This window comes from Alternaria viburni, assembly GCF_023758015.1.
Source record: "Alternaria viburni strain BMP 2772 chromosome Unknown scaffold_4, whole genome shotgun sequence".
In the NCBI taxonomy this organism is placed as follows: domain Eukaryota; kingdom Fungi; phylum Ascomycota; class Dothideomycetes; order Pleosporales; family Pleosporaceae; genus Alternaria; species Alternaria viburni.
Window position 1 is genome coordinate 925,188 of NW_026055773.1, and position 26,810 is coordinate 951,997.

Sequence of the window (26,810 nt, forward strand, 5' to 3'; positions counted from 1 at the left end):
CGCGGCGAGTGGGCCAGATGAATACGCGCGGCACCTGCTCAGCGCCCAGCCTCAGAGGATCCAACGGCTGTCAAGTTTGCGATCGCAGGGAATAGTCGGAGCATTTACTGACTGCGCGGTGCTCTACTGCTCTGAGTTCGTCGACACTTGCTTCTCTGCCAGACGCCTTTGTCTTCGCAGGCTCCAGAACGCGCGCCTTCTTCTTTGACCAAGCTGGAACACTCGGATGAGGCAGGGGCGAGGGGGCAGGGGCACTTGCTTCGCCACACTCGCACGCAGGAACAATCTCGTCGGGCCAATCAACACGACGCTCTAGGCCTCTTCTCGCGCTGACTGAAAGTCTGCCAGCCAGGTCCGCCCAGCTCTTCGTATTTCCTCTAATTTTATTGCCGTATACGCGCGAAACCGACATTTCACTCTTCCAGCCCATCCCCGGCCGCTGCACATTGCCGCTCCCTGAAGGATGTCAATATTATGCCATCCGGAATCCTGCGGCACACCAAGTCTGGACTGTCTGGCCAGCGACCCCATCCGTGCTCTCGGCACCAGCGGATGGCTGCACGCAAATAGACCTCACCCAGCCTCTCCAGCCAATCATGCCAATCATGCCGCATCTGACTGTGGCGCACTTGGCCAGCGAGGTCAATGAGCCGTCGACTCGCTGCAAGCGGCGCCATCTTCACCACATCGAGATGGACAAGACTACACTGCAGCGTAGTCTGCCTGCTGTTTCTGGGCGTTGGTCACTACGGCATTTCCATCCGCAGCTTGCGTAATGGCCTCACGTGGCATCAGTGTAAACATCATTGTTTCCACCTCACCACATCGGCCCTCCATCGACTGAAAGTGTTTACCCAGCCACCACTCACCACTGTACCACCGGACGATCATCATTCAAGCCATGCGACAGACGTCATGAGCCCACCTGCGCAACGCGTGTCTGCGAACGATCAACGAACGTCTCACCCACATCTGAAACACGCGATCTGCCCATCTACCTCAGAGATTTCCGGCCCGCTCACATCTATCGATACACTTTGCGCAGCCTCATCTTCTAACCTTTCGCACTGGACTGACCCTGAAGATCGTCATCTTCCCTATGCGCGCCTAGCGGTGGAGCTGCCCCACCAACAAGTGGGCGCGAACGCGTAACCGCACGTTTGACCAACATCAACAAACGTGCATCAACGATCTTCTTGACGTTCTTTGTGATGTCTTGTTTGACGGAAACTCTCATCAACATTGCGGATGCTCGTAGAAGATACCTCATTTCTCCAGCTTATTTCGCCAGGTGACATGAAGCTGCCTGACATGACTAGCAGCGGGCTGCACCAAAGGTTTGTCAATTCCTTTCTCATCTCTTTTTCGATTCGTGTGTTGAAGTCTGTAATTCGTCTCAAGACTTGACTGCGACCGATGAACGCCTTCGAAAACTCGTCTCTCGAATCTGGGGTTTCCACTAGCTAAACAGCACCTGACTAAAAGCTTGCATCACGCCCCGCATGCGGCACGGCTTTTGCAAAGCTCGTGCCTAGCACATCCGCCTTTTCTATACAAATATTGGGGATGACAACTTTCGACGTTGTGCAGGTGCTTGTATATCCCGTCACTACACTGCCCATTCAGGAGTCTATAGCTCAACATGTCTGCAAATCCTCCATTCCCTATCTTTTATCCAGGTACTCCATTCGAAAGTCGGTCGGATCAACTTGGAAGTCAATGCGTGCTGCATATCTTTCGATATGTGGTTCAACCGCTTGTTCCCAATCGCCACTCATATTCCGGCATTTGAGCATCTCACCAGAGACCCACGGCCCATATCGCAGGACCTAAAGTACCACTACATAGGCGTTTACACATTCAACAATCCCAAACATGCATACCATCGATTTATGACTCTACTTTCGCGGTTCTTTATTGTGCCGTCGGAAATTACAACACAAGTGCAACTTATGTTAGCGAACGATATCTTCAACGACGATATTCACGATCGAGACGATGCGCAAGCTGCGTTAAAGAAAGACTACGAACGCTGGTTTGCCGATCCTTTGGGATGGCTCAAGCGAGCTGAAAAGGCGAAGTTCGAAGCGCGGGACTATGCCCGCTTTTGGGTTTTGGTTGTCCCCGTTGGAGGCAATGAAGCTGATGGTGAATGAGAGTGATAAATCTGATAGACGTGTTTTCGATATGAGTATGGTGATACCGGAGCTTGGGGTATCTGTTATGCACGGCCGTTAGGGTCACTGCTATGAGTTGCTCATGGGTAAGTTGTAACGTTGCGAATCGTCGTCTGATCAAGACTGGAAAAGAATCGCACTGAAAAGAGTACCAAGGAGAGACTTGGCAGTTCGAAGAGCATATCAAGGATGTTCTAGTCGACAATCTTCTTCTACTTGCGGGGTTGGGAAGACGGAAACCCAGTGTTTGTTTGCTCCTCCGTCCGCGGCGGTGTGTAGGCGTTTGAAGGTATGCAAGCTCCCGCCCTTCACTTCCTATTTTCCCCACCGGCGAGCAAACGTATCTATGCACGTGCGCTGAATACCGACTATTCTTGATGATTCTTTTGGATACATTGCTCTCTCATACTATCAGCCCTGGAGGTACCCAAGTCCAAGATGCCGCACGCCATCACTGCCTTGGAGCACAACACCGATGGCCCAGACAATCACGATCAAGCCGAACTTCAAATACTGCTAAAGAACAAGCTTCACGGCATACCGCCTAACCACATCCCCGCAATCACCCTCGCCGACATCCTCGATCAAACTCCACAGGCGCTAAATCTTCCCAACATACCACCAGATATCCAGCTCCCCTTCTTCCTCTACAACCGCGCCACCATCGACCGCTACGCGAGCAAGCCCATCAAAGATGAAGAAAAACAAAGTATGGAAATCACTCGGGCGATCTGGTTCTACCGACTCGACCAAACGCACCATTTCCAACGCTTCCACGACATCATGAGGTGGAACACCGCGATCTTCGTTGCGCTGTTGGCTCAACACTCGCAGTCAAGCGACCAGAGTAACTCTGCATACAGCGAAGCAGGAGTACTCGATCGTCGTCGTGGAACCATAGACTCCTACCGCCCCGGACGGGTTACCACTCCCACACACGCACCTATCCCTCCTGCCGCCATCCGTTTCATAAAGCAATACCTCGCCGCCGTCATCGAGCACCACAACACGCCCACCTCCAGCTTCGCTGCACGCGAGTCATTCGTCTTGACCTGGAAGACAGGACCATGGGAGTTATTCACCGTGTTTGGTGGTGCGCAGAAGAAGCTGCTCAAGAACGCTATGAAGAAGCTGAGCAAAGAGTGGGAGGCTGAGTTGCGTGTTGCAGAGTCACAGTTGGGTAGGGGGCGGTACGAGAGGAAGGTTGGCAAGTTTGTTGGTGGGGTGGTGCCTGGGAAGAGGGAGATGGGTGTGCGTGCTGAGGAGGGGAAGAGCGAGGATGGGAATGTCGATATGGCAAATATGGTGTTGCCTGAGCGTGGAGAAGGCGAAGGCAATAGTGGTAATGGACTGTTGCAGGCCCTTCTGACTCCGTACGTACCGCAGACCGATGAGGCTAGGGGGCAGGATGGAAAGGGGGTCAAGAGTGGTGTGGCTGGGGTCGAAGGAACACTGGTCACGGATGTGAGATCTGCTATTGCGGCTTTGCAGAAGATGGAGCCGAGGGATATTCTACCCGTGCTTATCCGCTTGTTTCCAGCATAGATGGACGTCTTGCGTTGACATGGGCTATTAGATACCCGTGGCCGGAGATTCATGAGTCTGGATAGAAGGCTGTAGAGGCCTTGGCATACTACATTGAACCTTCGGGACATTAGACACATGTAAAGAATCATCGCGAACCACAATGCCTCGAAACCTTTATAGTAGTACAAAATTCCCTTCTGTCAAAGCCATCACGTTCAAAGAAAGACATAATATACGTTCAAACAAATGAGATTCGTAAGTCTATCATCGGTATCTACTAGTCATACACCGCTCATTAACCTTTCCATTACCTTCTTTCCATCCAAAGCCATCCATCTACTGGGGCTTGAGTACACCACGGTACCTCATCTTTCCATCCCTGAGGGTGGCCATTGCCTCCTCGATACCACTCTCAGTAAGCGGGAACTCCATGGTGATAGGCTTAATACCGTGTAGAGCGGAGAAAGCCAACATGCTGCGGTGAACAGCGCGGGCGGCAACAACAGAGCCCTGAACAGTAATACCCTTAGCGATAAGAGCCATGTGGTTGATAGCAAAGTCGTCATCGGAAACGGTCATGGGGAAGATGATGGCGTTGTTGTTGAGAACAGGGAGCATAAGCTTCCAGTCGGGCATGACAGAAGTGGTGACGAGGAGAGCGTCAACAGGGCGGCTGACGCTGATCTCGGACTTGCCCTTCATGGCAATGAACTCCTTTGCGCCGAGCTTCATGGCCTCGTCCTTCTTGCTCTCGGATCCGGAGAAGACGACGACATCGCAGCCCATCTTGGCGGCGTACTGGATGGCCAAGTGGCCGAGACCGCCAACACCCATGACACCGACGCGATCGGTGGGCTTGACGTTGTAGGTGTGCAGGGCGTTGAAGACGGTGGCTCCACCGCACATCAGGGGTGCGGCCTCGGCGTCGGTGAGCTCGTCGGGGACCTTGAAGACGAAGGCCTCGCGCTGGACGGAGTGGGAAGCAAAGCTGCCCTGGTCCAGGTTGGCCATGCCGTACATTTGGCGTTCGCTGCAGTAGGTCTCCTGGCCTGTGAGGCACTTGTCGCAGCGGCCGCAGGAGTTGTGCTCGTATCCCCTGGTACGAAGTCAGTATATGTCTCACATGCACTTCTTACAATCAAAACTTACCATCCGACGCGGTCGCCCTTCTTCAGGTCCTGCACGTTGGGTCCAAGCTCTTCTACGACACCGACACCCTCGTGGCCGAGAGCCATGTCGGCTCCCTTGTAGTGCTCATCGGTTCCGCAGAGACCGGAGGCGGTTACTTTGATGAGGACCTGGTCGTTCTCGAGGTCGGGCTTGGTGGTTTGCGACTTGACAATCTTGCTCTCCTTGGAGCCCTTGTAGACGGTGAAAGAAGGCATCTTGGTGGTGTGTTGTGATGTAATATACGTTGAAAGGTGTTGTAATGGAAAAACCTTCGGGTATCTTGTTGCAAAAGAGATGAAAGTTGATGTGAAGTTGATTGATATGTTCACAAAGACTACGGCGACTTACTGTTATATATGATTAGAACCAACCTACAGCTCATTCTTACATGTGCCATGAATGTCGCTGGAGCTACGTTCGAAAACTTCTCCCCCATGACGTCGCGTATTGATAATGCACAGGGTCTTTGGGTCCAGGGTCTGGATATCGCCGTGCCTTACACATTGGGTGCGTCGACCGCCACTAGAAAACGTGGTTTTGTGGGTCGCATCTCCAGCATGACAATTTCGAGATCTGCCGATTCCGGTATAGTCGCTTCCTCATGCTGCATCTTCGCGGTGTTGTCAGCTGTGATGCAGCTGATTAATGTAGGCTATATCGTCGCGATTACGCGTTGTCGGCACAGCATGCAGCCTATACCTGCACATTGTAAAAGAAATATTGAGCTGCGAAATCCAGAGGACGCCTCGGACAGCATCGGCCAATCATCCCACTGCTGTTGCAGGACTGCCGAAATGTCCGCAATAGTGAGACGTGCGTCTGGAACGTGTCGGAATGATATAGATTTCCATGTGCCAGGCGCCGCTTGTGTGGAGCAAAAGACGTTGTTCCTGACCCCAATGCGGATGCGGCTCTGCTCAAGGAGTCCATGACGTAGGTGGTGCCGGGGCGCCCGTCCGATGATTGCGCTACATCACCGAACTGTTCGGCCCTTTCAATGACCTGATTCTCAGAGGCTGGCGCGAGTCTTGTCCGATCGTAATGCGCATTACAGATCTTTCGTTTAGCGGCTACTTGTTGCCGAGTCCGTGGGGATGGAAGTGTGGCGTTTGTTGGGGCCCAGGTGCAGCGGCCTGGAGTTACGCCTTTGGGGCAATGGGGACGATGCCACGAAATGCTTACCCAACCCCGAAACTTTCGGATCGCAAGTCGGAGTGGTGATAAGAGATGAACTGCGATACGGATTCTTGGCGTCGGTCCTGAATTTCATGCAGTCTGAGCGTAGAAGTCACCTTGCGGCAAATCCCCAGCTGCAGACTCGAACAAGAGGGTGTGGAAAGCGTTAGCTCTCGCAGCTGTAGAATCAAACTCGATCTCTGGCATACTCACCTACAGTCATACAGAACTAGCCTTCGTTCTCGGAGCCGCTTCAATGGTAGCAAACAAGTTGTTTTCAGGGTTCAAGCTATGTGAGCGGCCAGAATTTAATAAAGACACGAGAAAGTACCATGATGGATGCGAAGGGAGAAGGTAATTCCGTGCGTCATCACCGACATGAACGCAAACCCTTGCAACTCTTTCAGCAACGCTGAAACCCAAGGTCTGGTGTTGCGACAAACTCTGAACGCTGTGTAACTGAATTTAGATCAGTATGCTTTGGTAGACGGACCAACGTAGTCGCCCAACAAACATCATACTGAACCGGAGATCGTTCCGTTATCAGGGCATCCGCAAGATTGCCTTGATCCCATGATGATATCCATCAATGAATTTATCACCACGCTGGGAGTTCTTTATCACGCGCAAGACGCGAAAGATTTGAAAACCATTCACGAGAAGCCCAGGAGTTTAAATGTCTGGTATCATTACGTGTTGAACTAATGACAACCCAGGCTCCTTCTATCCGACTAACATACCAACAAACAATAGCTATGAACAACGCCAAAAGCCTTCAAAACGTCCTTCCAACCTACCAACTCTCCCCAAGAACCACACCCCGCCTCTCTAACAAACAATCTTATACCCCCTCTTAAACACCGGCACAGGATCGCACGTCGGCGGCTCACTAAGCACATACGGCGCACCGCCCTCTTCCGAGCAATCCACCGAGTCGAAGAGTTGCACTACACACCTCATCAGCCACCGCAGTCACCATGCTGGGACAAAAGTTTACTTACATTCGCAGCCCCGAAGAGCGATGCGTAGTACCTGCAGACTAGCCTGGTTCGGCTCGAGCGGATAACACTCATCAGACACAATGTTGTCGTGTGGGAATGAGAGACAGGGGTTGCTATCCGCGCAGTCAAAGCACGACCATGATGTGAAGGATCCGGCGTTGGGGATGGGGTTGGGGACGGGATTGCGGCGGGTGGGCGTGAGGGGGGAGGCGAGGGTTGTCGCTGCGAGTGCGAGGGTGATGGTGAGGAAATGCATGATTGAAGATGTGGATGAGTTCAGGATGATCGCGATGATTGTGTTGAAAGTGATGAACTGTAGAGATGTTATCTGGAGTGGCTTTATATGCGCTTTCTCGCAATAAATATGGGAACAGCGAGACAACAGACAACCAGCTTCGACTATCGACGTCTTGGTACCTCCAGGTCATATCCATGTGACTGAAGTATACGACCAATGTCTTCTCCATATTCCCTGACGACGTTCTCTCACCTAATCCTTGGGTTGTAGTAGAAGGAACTTGGCAGAGACATTCTTTTCATATATTGCTCGGTCAAATCTCCTTACAGTAAGCACTTGCTTAACATGGAAGTAGCACATCAGACAAACGAAATTCTCCGATCATTTGTTCAACCTGCTCACATCACATAACGCCTTAGCGATGGTCACGTTTCGCACAAGAATGACAATAGTAGGCGATCTGATATATTTCAATATAGTTTAGCTCGCACCGTGTGTTGAACACGGCGAACGAACTAGACTGGCTCTAATAAGTCAGATCGAAAAGATATTGTAATGACTGTCGTCTGAGTACATCTTCTCAGCTAGGCAGTGCGCTGTTGCCAGCTCCTCTCCATCTAATCACCAAGTCGTCACTCGGTCTCCATCATGAGCGTAACCGGGGTGACCCGCTTAAGAGCAGATAGCCTGGTAAGAAAACTTCTGCGACACATTGATGCAGTCGCTGGGAGCAGTGGTGAAGGTGTCGGTCGGTACACCAGTGCAATCGTTGGAGGTGTAGAACTCGACTATTCCCATTAGATCACGATCGTTCACAATAAACGTTGTCGCGACTCACGGCGGCAGTTGGCACGAGTCTTCTCCAAGAAGAAGACGCGGGCGCTCTGCAAGGGCAGGAATACACATTCGTTGCTGTGGATGTTCTGCTGCTGTAGGGCCTGGGGTGCGCAGTCGGAGTTGGCGTAGGCCTCGACTGAGGGGTGGATGTTAGTGGGAACGGCATTCTGCGTAGAGGTGGAAGTGACGTACAAGAGGCAACGTTCTCAAGCGAGATCTGAGCGACGGCGACTGAGGCCATGATGGCGGCGACGATGGTGGAGGTGAACTGCATCTTGAAGATTTGGGCTTTTGGTGGAGCTAAAAGATATTGAATGTAGTATACTGTAGAAGATGCTGTCGTGGTTGTCCTTCCAAACACATCCTTCCTTGGAGGTTTTATACCTTGATTTCTGAGCGCTTTGGGTTTCCTCCGTCATCTCCTCTCGCTCGAGGCGTTTGTTGGAGCTCATCGTGGCTTGTTGCGGTGAACAGAATACGAATGTGATTCATCATCATGTCTGATGGGCTTGCCATGCAAGTGACCGGACACAGGCAGATATATGCCTCACGGCAGGACAGTGTGCGAAGGACTGGAGATTTGGGGCAGTATGAGGAAGTTTGCTCGTACACCTGACGCCGTGGCTTCGATTTTGTAAGCACGAAGCTGACCAGTGTGATCACTGAGTATGGCGATGTGGAGTCTGCTAGCCGAGAACTTTACTAGGACACAAGTCAATAGGAGCGATTCGTGTCGATGTGACTGTTGCTCAGTGGCTTACGGGCCGCTGCTGCAAGAGGTCGGTCCGCGGGGCAATCATTCTCTTGAGAGGATGCGTCAGTTGTAGGTGGCTGAGCGGCGCCATGTGTGAGACATGAGCTCAGCATTGAGTGAACTCCCTCCACACCTCATCTCGGTATTGAGCGAACAGATGCGCGCAAAATTTATTCGTCATCTTCTCCCTTCTTTGGAACAACTGTGAGATGGCGGCCTCGTGTACAGTCTACAATAGCTCGTGCGCGTGGCGGGAACTCTCAACGCGGGTAGTCAACCACGTGATGTGTGATGTCTTCGGAAACGTTAAGCGCATGTGTGAATTGATGCAATGCAGCCGGTAAGAAAAGGTGCACGGATATCATGTGTTGGTGCAAAGAGGCCACCAAATGTGCACCAATGGGACGGAAGGACCCGGCTGACAGGCCTGGCCAAAAGGCTTGTGCAAACGACTGTTGTATTGGTATCCTGAAGCGAGAGAGCATAAGCAAAGGTGCATGCTCGATCTCAGCGTGACCCTAGTCTTGAGGCCTCCAAGAACTCAGATCTACATTCGGAAAGTCTCTGAAGAGCACAAATCCCCTCCTACGCCTTGGCAGTCCCGCGCTGTATCCCAATCATCTCTTTCGTAACTTTTCCTGGTACGTGTGTATCATCATCGTCTAAATAAAAAATGTCATCCGTGCTGCAGTAGCAAAACGACGATTGACAACTATTGAGTAGCTGCTCAGTTGTAATCGTGCATGTTGTGTAAGCTGATGTCCTGGCTGCTGGTAACGCGTCGCTCTTCCCCGTTACCGTTAGCGAGCGCATCACTCGTGGACGTCTGGCTGACACCGTTGGCCGGGTGCCAATCGGGTTGCCCATTGCCATCCGATGGGATGACGTTGCCATGTTGGTCAACCTCCTGTTACAATACGCATTAGTCACAGGGAGTCTTGCCAAACGATGTTTTCAATGATCAACTTACAACGCCTTTGGCAGCCATGCGCACCTGTTGAGGATTGGCTGTACCATGTACGACAGCCTCTCGTGCCTTCTCCATAACCTTTTGTTTGCGGCTCTCTCCGCGGATTCTCTCGAGATGCTCGAAATAGCCAGCGTCGACCGGGGTGACATATTTGCCGCAGAAGACACCGACTTCGAACTTTTGCGTTGCGGGATCCCGCGGGGAGAGACGTGCGCAAGCGCTCTGGAGATCCTCAAGATTCTGGTATACGACATCGTCCGCGCCAATGTGCTTAGCAATGGCTGCTGAGTCGCGGTGGTGAGCGATCAGCTCCGAGGAAGAGGCCAGATCGATACCGTAGATGTGGGCATTGGTGATTGGCGGTGCGCACGAGGTAAAGTAGACCTTCTTGGCACCCGCTTCCCGGGCCATCAGGACAATCTCACGCGACGTAGTACCCCGAACGATGGAGTCATCAACCAGCAGCACGTTCTTGCCTTCAAACTTCTTCTTCATAGGATTCAGCTTGGCCCGGACGCCCTTCTGTCGTAGTTGTTGCGATGGCATGATGAATGTGCGGAAGATGTAGCGGTTCTTGACGAAACCTTGTACGTATGGCTTTTCGAGAGCCTCAGCAACGCATAACGCAGAAGTAATCGAAGTCTCAGGAATGGGCATAACCACGTCGATCTCAGCCATGGTCTTGGGACCAAGCTGCTTCTTGATGGTCTCGGCGAGAGTGAAGCCCATGTTACGTCGGCTCTCATCCACGTCGATGCCGTCAATGACAGAGTCGGGTCGCGCGAAGTAGACGTATTCGAAGATATCCGGGGTATACGCTTCTTGCTTGGCGACTTGCCTGAAGACAGGCTCCTTGCCCTTCTCGATGATGACAGCTTGGCCGGGGAGGATGTCGAAGAAGTCCTTGTAGCCGCACTGGACCAGCGCAACGCTCTCCGAGGCCATCATGTAATCCATGCTCTTGCCGTCCTGCGACTTGCGAGAGCCGAGCACCATGGGCCGAATACCGTACGGGTCGCGGAAACCGATGAGGCCGAATCCTGAGATAATGTTAGTATCTATACGATGACAGCATAGCAGAAACCATTGGATATCGACATACCCGCAAGCATGGCCGTGCAGGCCCATCCACCAGTGCAGAGCCTGTACATCCTCTCCAGCGCCGCAAAGCAGTCGTCGGCGTTGATACGCGCCTTGCCCGTCTCGTTGAGCTCGTCGGCGAAGATGTTGAGCATGAGCTCACTATCGCTCTCGGTGTTGATGTGCCTGTGGGCCTCGTGATCGAGTCGCTGGCGCAGTGCCGGCGCGTTGATGAGGTTGCCATTGTGGGTCATGCAGATACCGTAGGGGCTGTTGACGTAGAAGGGCTGAGCCTCCGCGTTCGCGCTGCTGCCGGCGGTAGGGTATCGTAGGTGGCCGAGGCCCATGAAGCCGGGGAGGTCGGACACGCGTGCGCCGTCCTGGAAGACACGCGACGCCATACCGTTGCCCTTGCACTGGTGGAAGCGACCACCAGCACTGCAACTGACTATTCCGGCAGCGTCTTGGCCGCGATGTTGGAGGAGGTAGAGGGCGTCGTGCACCTCGACCGAAGCCGATTGCGACTTGGGATCGCCGTGGATCACAGCAATGATACCGCACATTTTGACGTGATGGCGGGGTGTGGGGAGGCCTGGAGTAAAAACTCGGGTTTATATGCTACTAAGACGCGTCAGTTGCGGTAAGAATTCGGAAGACGCGGAATATGTAAGTGGGGTAGTCTCTCAGGAAGTCGTTGTGCGCTCAAGGGGTATCGCAAGTCTAACATCTTTATAATATGACAAAATCATCATCGGGACATTGAATAGGCGGCAGGTAAGAGAACAAGTGACGACATACGTAGCCTGGTGGTGTTCCTGAAGATTTCGGCAGGTCTCTCCAAAAATGGGGTATCCTGGTGGAAGAATAATGCTATGGCCGTTGGGCGCTAGATGCAGCAGCAGTCCATCTACTCTCAACTCGAGTTCTCAGTGTGGGCGGCGGCGGCGTCTTCGTAGCGGCGTGGCGGGATTATTGTCCCAGCTGGTGATGGCGTTTGGGCTCATGGTTATTGGAAAGTAAGAGCGCTCTAGTGGGGAAGGGGCAGCATGATAAACAATTTTTTTCCTCGCCGCACCTGCACTTCCGCCCTTTGGGGCTTGGCGGCCCTTCGAAGCCGAGGGAGCTGCCCCACATGTTGCAACCCAGAACCGACATCGCAACGCGACATCGCCATGACTCCGACAAAGGAACGCGAGACAGGCGCGTTACCACCGCTGACAACCATTCGAGTACGCGCTTTCGTTCGTTTCGCGCCCTGGACCATCATCCGACGCGTTCTCACCCCTTATGTACGAAAGATCGAATGTCTCCACCTCCTCACGTCCTCCATGGCGGTCCTAGGTACGCTCCCAAGGTTGATGAACGCCATTCCACATGCGAACAGAGCGCGTCGCTGTATGTACCGGAACGCATCAGTCGATATTTGGTGGCCCACTGTGCCATGGGGCCTGTGAACGCCAACGATGGCGCAACCTTGTAGTCGTCATCCACGGCCGACCTCTCGCATTTTGTCACCGGGCTTCTCGGGCCATCTCCCTCGCAGTTTCTTGAGTACATTCGAGGGCTGACGTAAGTGAATTTGTTCCTTGTCGATGCAGGATTCCGGAAGAGCCCCAAATGGACGGAATAGGCCGACGCTCACATGGGAGCGCACAGTCAGGGTGTGCTTGTGCTGACTCTCGAAGGGTTATCGTCCAAAGCCTCTTCAAAGGTTCTTTGTGTTACCAGTACCACATCCCCGGTCTCCGCCACGCTGCACGAGCGGCTACACCCCGTGTCCAATTCCGAACGGTGCCCACCCTGCACGACATCCATCGCCGAAGCGCGTCGGCACTGTTATCATACTCGCAAACGAAGCAGCCAGAGGACGAACAACTCATATGTCTCGGAATTTTATCTTCTGCAGATCGGCAGCTACTATCTCTTACGCGACAGACCGACTCCAAACGACGCTAGAATACGTCTCTGCTCCGTCCACGCCTACCCCGGTCTTTCACACCAACAATCTCCCACAGCCACGATGCGGGTAGTCAAAAACGGATCATGTTGTTGGCTTGCTAGCATGGCACTGTATCTTCACTAGCGTGACCCCGGTTACAGCTGGCCACCGAGACTACGGTTGGTGGTGTCCATTCGCCCAATCGATACTGATCCATTGTAGACGAGAGCATCAGAAGTCGACGTTGACGATCTATCGAACCTGCTCAGTCTGAGCATTAATGTACCTGCACCATCGTTCCCGGAGAGCATCGTTCCGCTGTTTCAACGTCAAGCACAACAGAGGGTCAAGTTTATGTGCTTAAGTTGCAACACGTTCTACAGCAGTCTTCGCGCATAGGGTTCGTTCAGGAGACGCAAACACGTGAATATGGGCACATACGTGTCGCGTATTATACGTGAGCCGGTGGATCTCGCACTAAGACTATTGCCAGATGCCCGGAGAAGTGCAGCCCGTGAGCCCCGATTGACACAGCTGCGTTGACGCCGGCTTCATGCGGAAAGGACTGATTTACACGACATATCCGAGGAACACAAGCATTGGCAACCTTGTGCAATTGTCAACTCAGTGCAGCCCAAAACGTTCGACTTGTTGTCGATAGATCATTTGCTAAGTTTCAGCGCAAAGCGCAAAGGCTCACGTTACGCTCGTCTTATTTGACTTGTCCCCACTATACACTTAGGCGGTCTTCAGATTGGCAGCTGTCCTACAAGAGAGTGTATTACCAGTCTCGGCATATCAGCACTTCTGAATTTGACGAGAATGGTATCAAAGGTACCAGCAGGACGATACTCAATTTCCACGATGGTTGTTCGATTTCTAGATGTGGAAACCCCACCACGTGAAAGCTGCTGATCAGTACCGCATCAGTAGCATGCAGGATCGGCTGCTTGCCGCTGCCTCCAATTGCCTCAGCCCGATTAGCTCTCGCGTATGCATAGCTACTTCCCTGAAATAATACGCGGGGTCCCCACATGTAGTCGCAGATCCAGCCCAACCAGGACCGTGCAGACTTAATACTACACGTTCCGCATGGACTAGGTGGCGATGCTGTTCACTAACCGATGTTCCGGGATCTTTGTTAGGTGCTGGACAAGTATACCGACAGCAAGCCACCTCTTCTACTAAGATCCAGCTCAGCCAGGGATCTCCAATCGCAGCCTGCATGTACTACAAAAGTATACACTACGGGCTAATGCCCCCGACGCATGCAAACGCATGGATGTAACCCGTATACCCATCGGCTAAGAGGGGCCCAGAGAGTGACGATAGACTTGTCAAATGTGGCTTCTTTATCATATGCGTCAGCGTCGCGGTATAAAGGGTCAAAAGCCACGCCAAAGCTCACATATCACCTCGGCATTATTTCCATTCGACAAGTGTGCGATTGCAGCTTTCTGTCGTCTGTCGTCATAGACTCTTCATAGTTCTTGCCTGCACATATCTTTATGACGGTGGGGTCCGGCGAATCTGGCAGGATGACGACCCTCAACGAGGAGTGCTTTCCAAACATGTCGGCTGGCACTGACATCACCGCGTCATCAGAATCGATTAAGGTGAGCAACTACCACCGCGACAAAAAACCTTTCAAATTAACTATTCAAGTCCTTCACAGGAGCCAAGATGGCCTCGAATGGAAAGACCAGTGCTCCGACCCACGTACTGGCGGCTTTCATCGCCCTCAGTCTATCGATCTTTCTAGTAGCACTCGACACTGTGCTCATCCCAACCGCTTTGCCCACGATCTCCCAGTCCTTCCACATCCCAGATTCCCTTTACGCCTGGATAGGATCATCCTACCTTCTCGCCAACGCTTCATCAGTCCCGTTCTGGGGGAAGCTCTCGGACATTTTCGGACGAAAGCCAGTAATCCTGGCAGCCAACGCCATTTTCCTTGGCGGCAGCATCTTGTGCGCCGTCAGTGTGAATGCCGTTATGCTCATTTTCGGTCGTGTCGTTCAGGGTCTCGGCGGCGGTGGGGTGGTGGTACTGGTTCACGTATGCGTCAGCGACCTCTTCACCATCCGGGATCGGTCCTTCTACATGGGTACTGTTGGTGCTGTATGGGCCGTCGCCTCTGCTCTGGGCCCGGTACTTGGCGGCGTCTTTGCACAACGTCTCCATTGGACGTGGTGCTTTTACATCAACATACCCATCATCTCGCTAGCGATCTTAGTGTTGTATCTTACGCTACACCTACACAACCCACGAACGCCCTTTAAAACAGGACTCGCGGCTATGGACTGGCTGGGGACGGTCACGATAATCACGGCTACTATACTTCTGCTAGTAGGCCTCCAAGTAGGTGGCATTAGCTCCTACTCGAACGCAGGAGTCATCACGTGCTTGCTGTTTGGATCACTCGCTTACGTCGCCTTCCCTTTCTCGCAACACTGGGTGGCACAACATGGCGGCAGCCCTATCATGCCACTGCGCATCTTCAAGGACATCAGCAACCTCAGCGCACTGGCCGTATGCGCATGCGACACTGTGGTCTTTACCTCGGTCGCTTACTTCCTACCCTTGTACTTCCAGATCGTGCTCGGGCTCCAACCAGAGATCACAGGCGTATGTATGCTCGCCGTCGCGATACCTTTGGCACTTGTTTCATTCGCTTCTGGTCATGTCATAGAGAAGACTGGGCGTTTCCTAGAAGTACTGCAAGTGGGTCTGTTTGTTATGACGCTCGGTGTCGGCCTTCTCATCTCGCTCGGCACCGCGCCAAGTCTTGGAACTATCGTCGCATTCATGGTCATTATCGGCCTGGGTTTCGGGCCCAACTTTGGCGCGCCGCTCATTGCTCTACAAACGCGCATACAAGAGGCGGATATCGCGGCCGGTACTGCGGCTTTTGGATTTGTACGTGCAATATTTGGTGCCATCGGTCTAGTTATCGGCCAAGTGGTATTCCAACTCCTCATGGCGCCACACTACGAGAAGATTGTCGACAGTGGCATCGTAGAAGATGTTGCTCTTAACCTCACTGGGGGCGAAGCGATATCTCAAAGCGCCGCTATCACTGGCCTCACTGAGTTCCAGAAGAGTATAGTCCGCTATAGCTTCATGAGCGCGCTGAGAGGGACCTGGATTCTCATGACGATTGTGGGTGCCATTGGACTTTTGATCTCGTTCGGTATCAAGAGGACGAAGTTGCGTCGAGAAAGGACGACTGAGCTTAAGGAGCTCGAAGTCACATCGAGCGACTGAGCATAGGGTAACAGCTCACATGTGTGCAACTAATGGCCCGCTCATTTATGCTCAATCATCCGACGCACATAGCGCAAGCGATTCAGTCATTTGACTCATGACTAGCTCTCCTAGTCCCATGTTTCGGGTGCAAAAAACCCATATTTAGTTCATTTGAGCGTCTTACATATATCATTGATGGATCTGCGCGATGCGGCCCCCCAACTACCGAAGCAGCCTCAAGCTCTACCTAAATACACTCGCTATATATCACACTTCATGTATTGCAAAACCTAGCCCGTGGTGTATCACCTCTGATCTCGTTTGCGCCGTGTACTTACTTCTTTCTTCTTGCTTCCCTATGCTTCCTCTGCAGCTCCGCCAACGCCTCATCACTCCATCCCGCGTCGCGATAAGTGAAGTAGTCACTTGGCAGGGTGGCAGGATTATTAGGATCTTGTGTAGGGTCGGGTAATGGTGCCACGAGAAGCGGTTGTGGTTGGGGCGGCTGTTCAGGCGGCTCTTGAGGGTGTGCGCCGTGGTCACTCTGAACAGGCATGGGCGGCGCGGGCATCCACCACGGCTGGGCTTGTGTCGCTGCTGGTGCTGGTCCTGGCATTGGTCCTTGCGGTATACATACTTGATCTGGGAGAGGGTAAGGTACTAACACACGCTGCCCTGTTGGTGTTACTATGACTTGGAAGACGGGTTGTCCGGGCTGCTGAGCTTGGTCTTGGCCGTTTCTTGGGGGCTGAGGTGGCTGGTTGGGAAACATGCTTGGTTGAGTTTGATACGTTAACGATGGTTAGATGAAGAAGACTATGGGCGGATGTAATGCATAAATTTATATGTATATATGATATGATGGAAAATAACCCGAGCGAAGCAGCGTCTATACGTTGTTCGATGTATAAGCTGTCGCGTGTGGGACGCGTCAAGGATGCGCTGTTGCACCGACAGCTATGCGGACAGCACGCGCATGATGTATGAGCAAGCTTGATGCGTTGAGGAACTCAACAGTAGCGCCTCACGTATCCCATGAGCTGTGATAGTTCTTTTGTGATATCGCTGTAGTCAATAAACGGCGCACAAATGATTCGTTGGACGTTGCAGAATTGTTTGCATTCTTCAAAAGCCGAGAAAATTTTGCTGTGAACTTCCTCAAGCTCCTCTCGTAGGTGTCCGAAAAAGTGATGGCAGGCGTTATCTCAAGCTCAGTCCAAGCTTTCTCCTTTGTAGCCAGGAGAATAACAGTACTTCATCAAACGACGGGAAATCTTGCTGCCACCAGCTCGTGCTGTCCAGCACGTGTCGACAACCCCAATGCGCCGAACCTTCCACTTCGCGACGCCAGTGTCGAAACAAGCCTTCAGCTTCACACCGGTCTTTTTCGAGAGCTCAGAGGCGAAGATAATCTTGTTAAGACAATGTAGGCGGTATTTATCAGGAGCTTTTTCCGTTTGGCCTGGTCTCATGATGAACTTGATCAGAATCTCATGCTGCGCATCATCTTCGTCTTCAGTGGTACTGGTGATAGTGTTCAATCCTTTGGGTACCGAGGTGATATTGATGCCATCTAGGCCTATCAAGCTGATAACATTATCCTGTGACCAAGTGCGAAACGTTCTTGCCATGTCCCGCATGATCTTCAGCTCGTCGAAGTCATCCGGATCGGTGGGCATGATCAAGGCGTCTAGAGCTTCGCTTATAGTTGTTGGAGTCAGCTGAAGATGAAATCTTGAACTGGGTTCCCGAAGCTTCAACAAGGAGAGAATATCAACACCATGTTGAGGGAGTGGTGCGCCGCAGCAGATGGGCTCCACCCATCCTACCACCTCGCCGTCTTTATCTGGTCGATGGAAGATGTTGACGTAGTCGTTGATGGTCTCAAGCGCGGTGCGGACTCGACGCTTCTCTAGAAGCCAAGGGGTAAACTCATTCCGAATCTGGCGGCAGATTTGAGTGAAGCCCCAATATGAATGCGCGAAGTTGGTCGGACAAGCTATGCCACGAACAGAGCGTCGAGGTACGCCTTCGGGGTAGTGGCGAACGTTCAAAATCTTCTTCTCTTCGTCGGTCATGGCGTATTGATATATCAAATTGCGGACTTCACCCGGTAGATCACTCCAGGGCGCATTCTGAGTACCTGGCTTCTTTGGTGGATATCGACGAGAATGTGAGCGCGGCACATATTCATCTTCATCATCGCTCTCGTCATCCTTCTCTTCTTCTGATACCCAACCAAGCCAACGACCCAATCTATCAGCCTCTGCTCTGACTTTCTCTTCGAGACTTGTTTTCCTTCGGTGTGCACCTGTGGTTGTTGATTTGGTGATGCGCGCACCCTGCACACGAAGCTTTTCGCCCAAATGGGCAGACTGAGCGGTCGACCCTGAAGTTCGTAAGTCGCGAACACGATTGCGGCTGGACCTGGCCCTGGGCATTTCATCGTCGGTAAGTTGAGCTACGGTATCCTTACGCGATCGCTTTACGGGAGGTGCGTTGTAGTCGGCAAGGTTTGCAAGCTCTGCGACGATATTCGTGGGCTTCTTATGCCCGCGCTTTGGGTGCGGAAGTCGCATGTCCTCACCGCGACAGTGCCTGACACCCCTATCGTGATTGCCTTCATTCTGGGAAACTGCACGTGTCTCCTGAACGCCGCGACGACTGCGCTTTCTGGGCTTCTGCGAAGGCGCGCAGTCCTTCTCGGCTTGGTGTTTGCGCTTTGAACCCATTATGTTCGCTGTATGTAGGAGTGACTGGGGGATTCTGAGAATTGGAGGAATTCACTGGCTGATGTGAAAGAATGTGGACGTATGGTGTTGACACTAGAGTTGACACAGTTATGAGATATGGTGGAGCGTTCTGGTTAGAATGGGTGCCTAGTATTGAAGAACACTCAACCATGGATTCAAGGGGAAATGCACGTGCGTCCACAACCCTTTCATCCACTTGTAAGGATTAGCTCAGATTTATTGTAGTCGTCTGCACCAGGTCGATATACTCGTTGTCGCGATGGGGGCCTGTATGATCCATGGCGATGTGTGTGCGGAGACCTGGCTTTCAGTGGTACCGAAACGCGACACGACCGCAGGCGAGTTTGCAGCCGATGACCCCTACGATACTATTTCGTGTCAGCATCGTGAAGCTGATTGGACTACGCAGTTTCTGTCCTATCATCCTGGATCAAGTTGCAATATCACAGCGTGACAGTCGATATCCGAACGATAAGAAGGCCGCGGCAGCTGGAGGCGTCCTCATAGCTGGATCGCGACCTTTGTGAAGAAGTAAACGTGTCGCAAGCTGTTCGAGTTTCTTGCAACCCGCTAGGGTGCATTCTCTCCTTGTTTTGTCGAGCCTCAGCCGATGCGAAGAAGAGCTGATATAAAGGTCGCGGTCAGGTTGTCGCGAACGCGGCGTCTCCAGCCCCTTCCCACAACAACGGATGTCGTTCTGTGTGCGTTCGCGCTTGCCAGACTACTGCACTAAGCAGCAATAGAAAATCGTAAACGAGATCAAGAATATCTAGACGCGACGAAGATATCCAAGATATGCTCAGCTTGGGATGAATGAGTGTTGAAGCTGAAGCTGAAGCTGATCGGCATTTTGCCAAGCTGGCTGACGTCATCACGGTATTCTTCTCCTTCCCTCCTCTAGACGCAGACATCCCACTTCGCTTTCGCAAACATTGGCCCGGTCCCGAAGCTACCAGGCTCAGATATGTACTACGCGATGCTATGCCTTCCCGAGACCTCGCGCGCCTCGTCACGTGAGCAACCTTGGAAGCCACCGTTTAATGTAGGATCTGTGATCAGTAAACCCAATACCGAGCCTCGGGTCGCCTCACAATCAGCCAATCAGAACTGCGCACTCCTTTACAGCTCAGCTCTTCTTCACTTCATGGCAGTTTCGTAGGGGATGCGAGTAACTCAATATGGCAGACTTGGTAGTGCGCCGCGCTTGCTCTCGGCCGTAACTCTGAACGTGTGCGGGGACAAGCGCCGGGTATATACAGCACATATCCTCTCGTTGTGAAGTATAGCGGAGGATATCCCTGGTGCCTTCCACAGCACCCTGACTTAACTCACCATACTCCTAGCATGAACCACGATTGCCAGAATGGACATGCGACATTGATCCATGAGACCGAGACTGTCATTGCTGGAAACAACGGAGAAAAGCCCGACCCTGAACATCAATCTCCATGCCAACCCGCCAAATTCGAGGATGAACGACGCTGTAGTGAACGGCCGGCTAGCGAGGATGGATCGTTCACCAGCCCCGTCGACCCGATGAACTGGGATGGTCCGGACGACCCTGAGAACCCGCACAACTGGTCTTCATGGAAGTTGGCTTATCATACGATGATACCAGCCCTCTTTGGATTCACTGTGTAAGTCGCAAGATAGCGCGTAACACCAGCAAGTACTGACGGCTCAGCACCTTTGGAACATCAGTGTATACACCCGCGCTCGCAGACGTCATGCGTGACTTCGACGTATCGCGCACGGCTGCGCTCATCGGCATAACGCTTTACACGCTCGGACTCGCGTTTGGTCCAATCGTCACTGCACCACTTAGCGAAAGAAAAGGCCGAAAAGCTGTCTATCTGGTGTTCTTCCCTATATTCATGCTGTTTACTCTCGGCGCAGGCTTCTCGAAAACATACGCGGGCCTGGTCGTGTGTCGATTCTTCGCAGGATTGTTTGGAAGTCCAGCACTTGCTGTTGGTGCTGGAACGAATGCCGATTTGTTCCCACCGCATAAGCGCGCCTTGGCCACGAGTTTCTACTTGATGGCTCCTTTCGCTGGGCCGTCCATTGGGTATGTATCGTCCAGAGTCTATTGCTCTACTAGATGTTGACGTGATAACAGACCCGTGGTTGGAGGGTTCGTGGCGCAGTACAAGACTTGGCCGTGGACGCAATGGTCCATTCTTTTCCTTGCGGTGGCTGTGTATGCCACATCTATACCAATGGATGAGACTTACAAGCCTATCATCTTGAAGAGGCGAATGAAGGAGAACGGAGTGCAAAAGAAACAAGAAAATGGAGATATCAAGAGCGAGATCGTTCTGAGGTTCATTCGGCCCCTTCACATGCTCTCAACAGAGGTATGATTGCAAGCCCCCGTGCATCTTTGTCCATGCTTGAGCTAAATATGCACAGCCTGTAGTGTTCTTCGTCTCGCTCTACACAGGTTTCGCATTTGCGGTGCTGTTTCTCTTCTTTGCAGCTTTCCCTTACGTCTTCTCACGTCCGCCATACTCCTTTACGCCGTCTCAGTCTGGGCTCACATTTATTCCCATCAGTATTGGCGTGTTTGTTGGAGGTATGACTACCATTGTCGTAGACCGCATGATCTACATGAAAAAACATCAGCAGGCCACCTTGAAAGGCAACCCGAACGCTGACCCGGAACATCGATTATATAGCGCAATGCTTGGTAGTTGGGGTATGGTCATTGGTCTCTTCTGGTTTGGCTGGTGTGCTGATAAGGGCGTTCATTGGGCTCCCACTGTGGTGGGAGTTATACCTTTTGCATGGGGCAATATCTGTGTTTTCGTAAGTTGCGAAGGTCGAGTTCATGTTCAATTAGCACTAACAGCCTGATCTCTAGACCTCTTCTGCGCTCTATCTTGCGGATGTATACGGTGCGATGAACGGCGCGTCAGCTATAGCGGCGAATGGAATCGTCAGGTACACGCTTGGGGCTGTCTTTCCCCTCTTTACCGTGCAGAGTACGTCATCAAATGTGGAACCAGCCGATAGCAATGTCTGGAGCCTTGGACAAGCTAACATCTAACTCAGTGTATGATGCTCTCGGGATCGGCTGGGCGACGTCTCTTCTGGGCTTCCTGTGTCTGGTTATGGTACCGATCCCATTTGTATTCTTCAAATTCGGGCCAGCTATCCGCGCGAAGAGTCGATTTCCAGTGGCCATGTAGAATGCATGCTTTGCGATGGTACTCGTCCCAACATGTGAATGAAGGCGGAAAGGTGACCGTGAAGGAATGTAGACGGGGCTGGACGCGCACCTAGGGCAATACTGTAAAGTTTCGCAAAGCGATTTGAACGGTACTAGAGAGCGAATGAAGTCTGACGACGCGTCAGTATACTAAAGAAATGCTCGTGCAGTCAGTAACATACTGGCGGCTTCGCAAACTTAGAAAGCAAATGATCACGCGTCAACTAGGGGGGTTCTAGCGCGGGACCCGAGTCATGCTTTGAAATACAATTCGGTGTCGGTCTTCGCTGCGCGTCTGCTGCTTGTAAATCAGTCCCTGGATCGCATCACAGCTGAGATAATACAGTATGCACGTTGCTCGACTGTGCCTGGTGGTGCATTGCACAAGGCTGACGCCGCAAATACTTGAGGCTGTCGATGGTCGCTGCTGCACACATAATCGCAACAACAACAGTCCAAATCCCTACGCTTTACACTTTTCAATCACTCAAATAGCTTTTCCTCTTACCACTTTCTCTGCCGCTGTTGCTCGAACGCAACCTTTCCGTCCTCACCATGGACGCCAACGCCTTCACGACCCCGTTCCAGCTCACCAAGTCGCTCAAGCGCGATGTGTACCCGGCCATCGACCCCAAGAACCCCACTCTCAGCGCCAAAGGCAAGACCATCCTGGTCACGGGCGCTACAGGCGGTTTAGGAGGCGTAAGACGATCCGTTGTCGATCGCGCGAGATGGATGCTGACGCCAACGAATAGGAAGTGGCTCGTGCCTGGGCTATAGCCGGCGCCAAGGGCATCGTGCTTGTCGGCCGTAACAAAGATCTGTTGGCAGAGCCTGCCAGCGCCATCGCGTCCCTCAACCCCGAGACCAAGGTCCTCAGTGCCACCGCCGACTTGACCAACGAGGCCGAAGTCCAGAACCTGTTCAAGAAGGCGACCGATGCCTTTGGCACCGTTGACGTCGTGGTCCATGCCGCGGGTAGTATGGTGGGCGGACCTGTCGGCGACCTCGAACCTAGCGCTTGGTTCAGCGACTACGAGGTGAACGTCAAGGGCTCGTATATTCTCGCATACTACTACCTCAAGGCCGTTGAGTTCGGTACCCTCATCCTGCTGAACACGCTTGGCTCGTCCTTCACAGTTCCCGGCATGAGCGCCTACTCAGGCAGCAAGATGGCGCTGCTCAAGTTGGCCGAGTACCTGGACGCCGAGAAGCCTAATCTTCGCGTCTTCACCGTGCACCCTGGTATCGTCGCTGCGACCGAGTCAAAGCGCGGTATGGTCGTCGACCAACTCACGCCGTTTGCGCACGACAAGGGTATCCAGACGGGCGGCTTATCGCTGTACCTTGCGCAGCCCAAGGCCGACTACCTGAAGGGCTCATTCCTCAGCGTCAACTGTACGTATCTCATTCTACTCCAACTCTTTATCTACGACTGCTGATATTTTCCAGGGGATGTCGACGAGATGGAGGCGCGTAAGCAGGAGATCAGCGAGCAGAAGCTGCTCAAGCTTGGATTTCTAAACGCGAAGCTCGGTCCGGAAGGTCATCCGTGGTCCGCGTGACTAGAGCATCGCGAGGTCGACGCGACGGACGGAGAGGCGGAAAAAGGTGAGAAACATGTGAAGAACAAGGAAGTGTTCGTGTAGTCAGGAACAGTGGTGCGTTTGCGAGCCGATCGATCGCGGGTCGGGTATGCTAGAGCGGTTCGCGCTTTGTAAGGGATGCTGGGTCATCGTGGAATGGCGACACATGATTTTCGAGGCAGTTCTCCAGCATGGCTTAGATCACAGGTACCAGCCATATTGATACGGTTGCGATGTGGAAGTTCTGTCTGCGGTGATGGCCATGACGCTGTACGAGCTAAGATCCACTATGCTTACCTAATAAGTGGGCCCCGCTTCCGCCCCAACCTCCTTCCCTCCTGCCTTCGGGCGTGGCCTCAATCACCACAACAGCTCTACGTCCCCTCAAGCGTTCCGTGAGGCTTTCTTCCCAGTAACATGCCTGATGCATGACGTGGTATCGATCAGCAGTCCGAAAACGGAACCAGAAAGCTGCCTTCTCCGAGGCACAGAACGCATGGACCGCGTACGACCTCGCGACACCCATGAGAGGCACTTCGAATCGAGGTCCTTCCTGCAGAAGTACAGGTCCCTGTGTTACTCTCTTCGACGCGAAGGCGTGACCTTATGACGTCGATTATCGAAGGTTCATCACGCATCCCCTGTGGAACAACATCAACGGCAGTCTCTATTTATCAAGCCTCCTTCCCCGTTTGAGACATGCTTTTGTTGTTGCTGCACTGTCGAAATGTCGGGAAGACCTCTCGCAGTTCGCTTTTATGCGGCCCGTCGACGCGTGTTCGGTTTATGTGCGCTGTGGTAACGCTGTATTCTCTCCTTTGTTGTACATTGTCATCAAGTCGTGCCATCAGGGTTCGTTTGAGGCTTACACGTCTGCATCGATGCTTTAGCAAGCGCTGTCGTTAGTTCGGTAAATTTTCCCGAGCTCCAACAGCCACGTTCACGGCCATGTTGCCGCCACGCTGCAGGTCACAGCAGCATCAGGTTTTGACTTCGCCTCAGAGCTTCTCGCGGCGCGAACGTTACATTTCCTCTTCTTTTTCATCAAGTCGCTCCATCGATCTCTTCGCTAGCGGATAGCAGCATCGTAACGTGGACCGGTGACGCCGGACCAGAGATAAACGGGGGGTCAGGGATCAGTAACTCGAGTCTACATTTCGTGTGATCATCATCACTTACGATACCCCCTCTATATTGCAAGGCTTAGTCACCGCGGTGACTTGTACGCGCTTGTTTTACAAAAGTACTGTCAACGCGTTGTGGCATCATTACGTCGGTGTCGATCCAAAAGCAGATTCTTCATGTCATGTGCACGTTTTCAATGCGCTCACCCAGATTCGGTTGCAAACATACCAGATTTCAACTGCGTAAGCGTGCATTTTGTGCCCTCCGTTCACCCGGCGTCGCGCAAAGAACCAGGACAAAGGTTCCAAGGACCTCGTACCCGAGACATGCTTTGTCGGGTGGCATGTGCGAAATATGGCCTGACATTGGAACGATTCCTATGTTGTACAGAGCTCTTGACGGTGATGATATGAGCTATCATGGCTAGCCGAGCAGAGGGTGGTTCTTTCTCCTCCGACTAGTCTCATGACTGTGACGACTCGGTCATCTTCCGATGAGGGAAGACGTGGTTGTCTAGTTTCCACGAATTTAGTGCGGACTCCCTGATGCGTATTCCACAACCCAACGAGTCGGCCACAGCATTAGCTGTGGAACAGTGTTGACACTTGCGACCTTCTGACGCAACGGCGCTGTCTTCAAAGATATATCGGAGCACCCAGGTGCTGATTGGATCGCAAAAGAAAAGAAGCGGTGAAACTTAGCGTAGTTCTGATTGCCGTCTGCGGCATTTCCTGGTAGACGGAACGACTACCGCACTAAGGATGTGCCGCTTCATCTGCTTATCGGGAATGCGATCAGTACCTGGGCGTTCGTGGAACGTGAAGATATGAGACGTACACTACGTGTCCAGGGACCGGTCCGTCAACGTCCTGCTGGGTCAGGGGGGAGACTGTTCCGCGTACTCACCGCTGGATCGGGAAGGTTGGTATGCAGGCATTGCTCAAGTCGTTTGCGATATCTAGGAACTACACGCCGCCATAGAAGAGACAACATGCCGACACATGATCGGTGCGGCAGATTATTGAACTTGCATTCACCGGTTTGAGTCCAACCTTAGCTTGAGTTGAGGCTATTGTTACAACGCAGCGATGGTCACCTCAGATGCGTCAAAGGCACGAGTATGATTGGCGGAACAAGAGCCTGCTATCCGACGCGTGTCTACTGGCTGACCCCTGGCATTTCTTCATCACGATCACGATAGACCGGGCTCCCTCCAAGGCCGGTGAGTGCAACCCCAGAAATGACGACTACAGCATCATACGCTCCCAACAGCCATTCGCTTTGACGATAGTCACGCAGCTTCTCTTATCTAGTTCCCTGAAACGTCGCGCGAGTGCCAGCGCGACAGGCTGTTGCAATGTTCGCCAAAGACTGTGACGAATAGTAAGCATGCACATTGTCGACACGGCATCGAAGCAGATACGATATCATTGCAACCGTATATAACAGACATTAAGTCACGATGCCTCGTTTCAATGGTCCTCTCGCCGCATCGATCTGCTTCATCAAACTCTCCTGGCTCAACTTTGCATCTCATTGCTACCTCAAATCACTTCTCGCAAAATATTTGAACATTCGTTGCACTCCACGATGTCAACTACAATGCCATACAGCCCAAATCAGATCTCAACGGCTAGTCTGAGCCCGCCGTCGTGCTTTTCAGACCATCCTCAAGCCGTGATTACGTCCACCTGTCCCCTATGTAAAGGGCGTCCCCAAGGGTACAGTCTATGCATGCACTCTCAATCGAGAGGCATAATGACAGTCGAGATTGCTGACTTGAGGATAGTCATCGCGGACCCGACTGTACGACATGCGGTGCTCAAGGCTTCGTACAGAAGAACTGCGACCAGTGCCTACGCTATCGAAATGCGCTTCGGATGAAAGTGCAGACTGTATAAGCATGACTGATCTTGGATCGCACGAGCACCATCCGTCCGCAGAAGCCGCTCAGTCGCAAAACCCGCACGCTCATCTTCTTGGCACCAATGACGAAGAATTCTTGCAAACATCAGGT

At 52.5% G+C, this 26,810-nt stretch overlaps 9 protein-coding genes across 9 annotated transcripts; 4 read left to right on the forward strand and 5 right to left on the reverse strand.

Annotated features, from left to right (window-relative positions):
* Nucleotides 1-1,952: 1,952 nt before the first annotated feature.
* J4E79_002583 (uncharacterized protein) lies at nucleotides 1,953-3,722 on the forward strand (the record flags this gene model as incomplete). The annotated part of the gene is made up of 2 exons (XM_049351481.1): nucleotides 1,953-2,148; nucleotides 2,593-3,722. 2 exons carry the CDS (start codon nucleotides 1,953-1,955, stop codon nucleotides 3,720-3,722), a joined length of 1,326 nt encoding a protein of 441 aa, XP_049214119.1.
* A 318-nt stretch (nucleotides 3,723-4,040) lies between these two features.
* J4E79_002584 (uncharacterized protein) lies at nucleotides 4,041-5,089 on the reverse strand (the record flags this gene model as incomplete). The annotated part of the gene is made up of 2 exons (XM_049351482.1): nucleotides 4,041-4,800; nucleotides 4,854-5,089. The coding sequence occupies 2 exons, from the start codon at nucleotides 5,087-5,089 to the stop codon at nucleotides 4,041-4,043; spliced, it is 996 nt and encodes a 331-aa protein (XP_049214120.1).
* A 3,012-nt stretch (nucleotides 5,090-8,101) lies between these two features.
* Nucleotides 8,102-8,367, reverse strand: J4E79_002585 (uncharacterized protein; the record flags this gene model as incomplete). Its single annotated transcript, XM_049351483.1, has 2 exons — nucleotides 8,102-8,262; nucleotides 8,319-8,367. The coding sequence occupies 2 exons, from the start codon at nucleotides 8,365-8,367 to the stop codon at nucleotides 8,102-8,104; spliced, it is 210 nt and encodes a 69-aa protein (XP_049214121.1).
* Nucleotides 8,368-9,607: 1,240 nt separating this feature from the next.
* On the reverse strand, nucleotides 9,608-11,493 carry J4E79_002586 (uncharacterized protein; the record flags this gene model as incomplete). The annotated part of the gene is made up of 3 exons (XM_049351484.1): nucleotides 9,608-9,787; nucleotides 9,851-10,890; nucleotides 10,953-11,493. The coding sequence occupies 3 exons, from the start codon at nucleotides 11,491-11,493 to the stop codon at nucleotides 9,608-9,610; spliced, it is 1,761 nt and encodes a 586-aa protein (XP_049214122.1).
* Nucleotides 11,494-14,552: 3,059 nt separating this feature from the next.
* Nucleotides 14,553-16,136, forward strand: J4E79_002587 (uncharacterized protein; the record flags this gene model as incomplete). Its single annotated transcript, XM_049351485.1, has 1 exon — nucleotides 14,553-16,136. One exon carries the CDS (start codon nucleotides 14,553-14,555, stop codon nucleotides 16,134-16,136), a length of 1,584 nt encoding a protein of 527 aa, XP_049214123.1.
* A 316-nt stretch (nucleotides 16,137-16,452) lies between these two features.
* J4E79_002588 (uncharacterized protein) lies at nucleotides 16,453-16,890 on the reverse strand (the record flags this gene model as incomplete). Its single annotated transcript, XM_049351486.1, has 2 exons — nucleotides 16,453-16,727; nucleotides 16,788-16,890. The coding sequence occupies 2 exons, from the start codon at nucleotides 16,888-16,890 to the stop codon at nucleotides 16,453-16,455; spliced, it is 378 nt and encodes a 125-aa protein (XP_049214124.1).
* Nucleotides 16,891-17,329: 439 nt separating this feature from the next.
* On the reverse strand, nucleotides 17,330-18,850 carry J4E79_002589 (uncharacterized protein; the record flags this gene model as incomplete). Its single annotated transcript, XM_049351487.1, has 1 exon — nucleotides 17,330-18,850. One exon carries the CDS (start codon nucleotides 18,848-18,850, stop codon nucleotides 17,330-17,332), a length of 1,521 nt encoding a protein of 506 aa, XP_049214125.1.
* A 1,365-nt stretch (nucleotides 18,851-20,215) lies between these two features.
* Nucleotides 20,216-21,234, forward strand: J4E79_002590 (uncharacterized protein; the record flags this gene model as incomplete). Its single annotated transcript, XM_049351488.1, has 3 exons — nucleotides 20,216-20,508; nucleotides 20,556-20,939; nucleotides 20,991-21,234. The coding sequence occupies 3 exons, from the start codon at nucleotides 20,216-20,218 to the stop codon at nucleotides 21,232-21,234; spliced, it is 921 nt and encodes a 306-aa protein (XP_049214126.1).
* A 1,403-nt stretch (nucleotides 21,235-22,637) lies between these two features.
* On the forward strand, nucleotides 22,638-23,647 carry J4E79_002591 (uncharacterized protein; the record flags this gene model as incomplete). The annotated part of the gene is made up of 3 exons (XM_049351489.1): nucleotides 22,638-22,784; nucleotides 22,838-23,480; nucleotides 23,535-23,647. 3 exons carry the CDS (start codon nucleotides 22,638-22,640, stop codon nucleotides 23,645-23,647), a joined length of 903 nt encoding a protein of 300 aa, XP_049214127.1.
* Nucleotides 23,648-26,810: the final 3,163 nt, after the last annotated feature.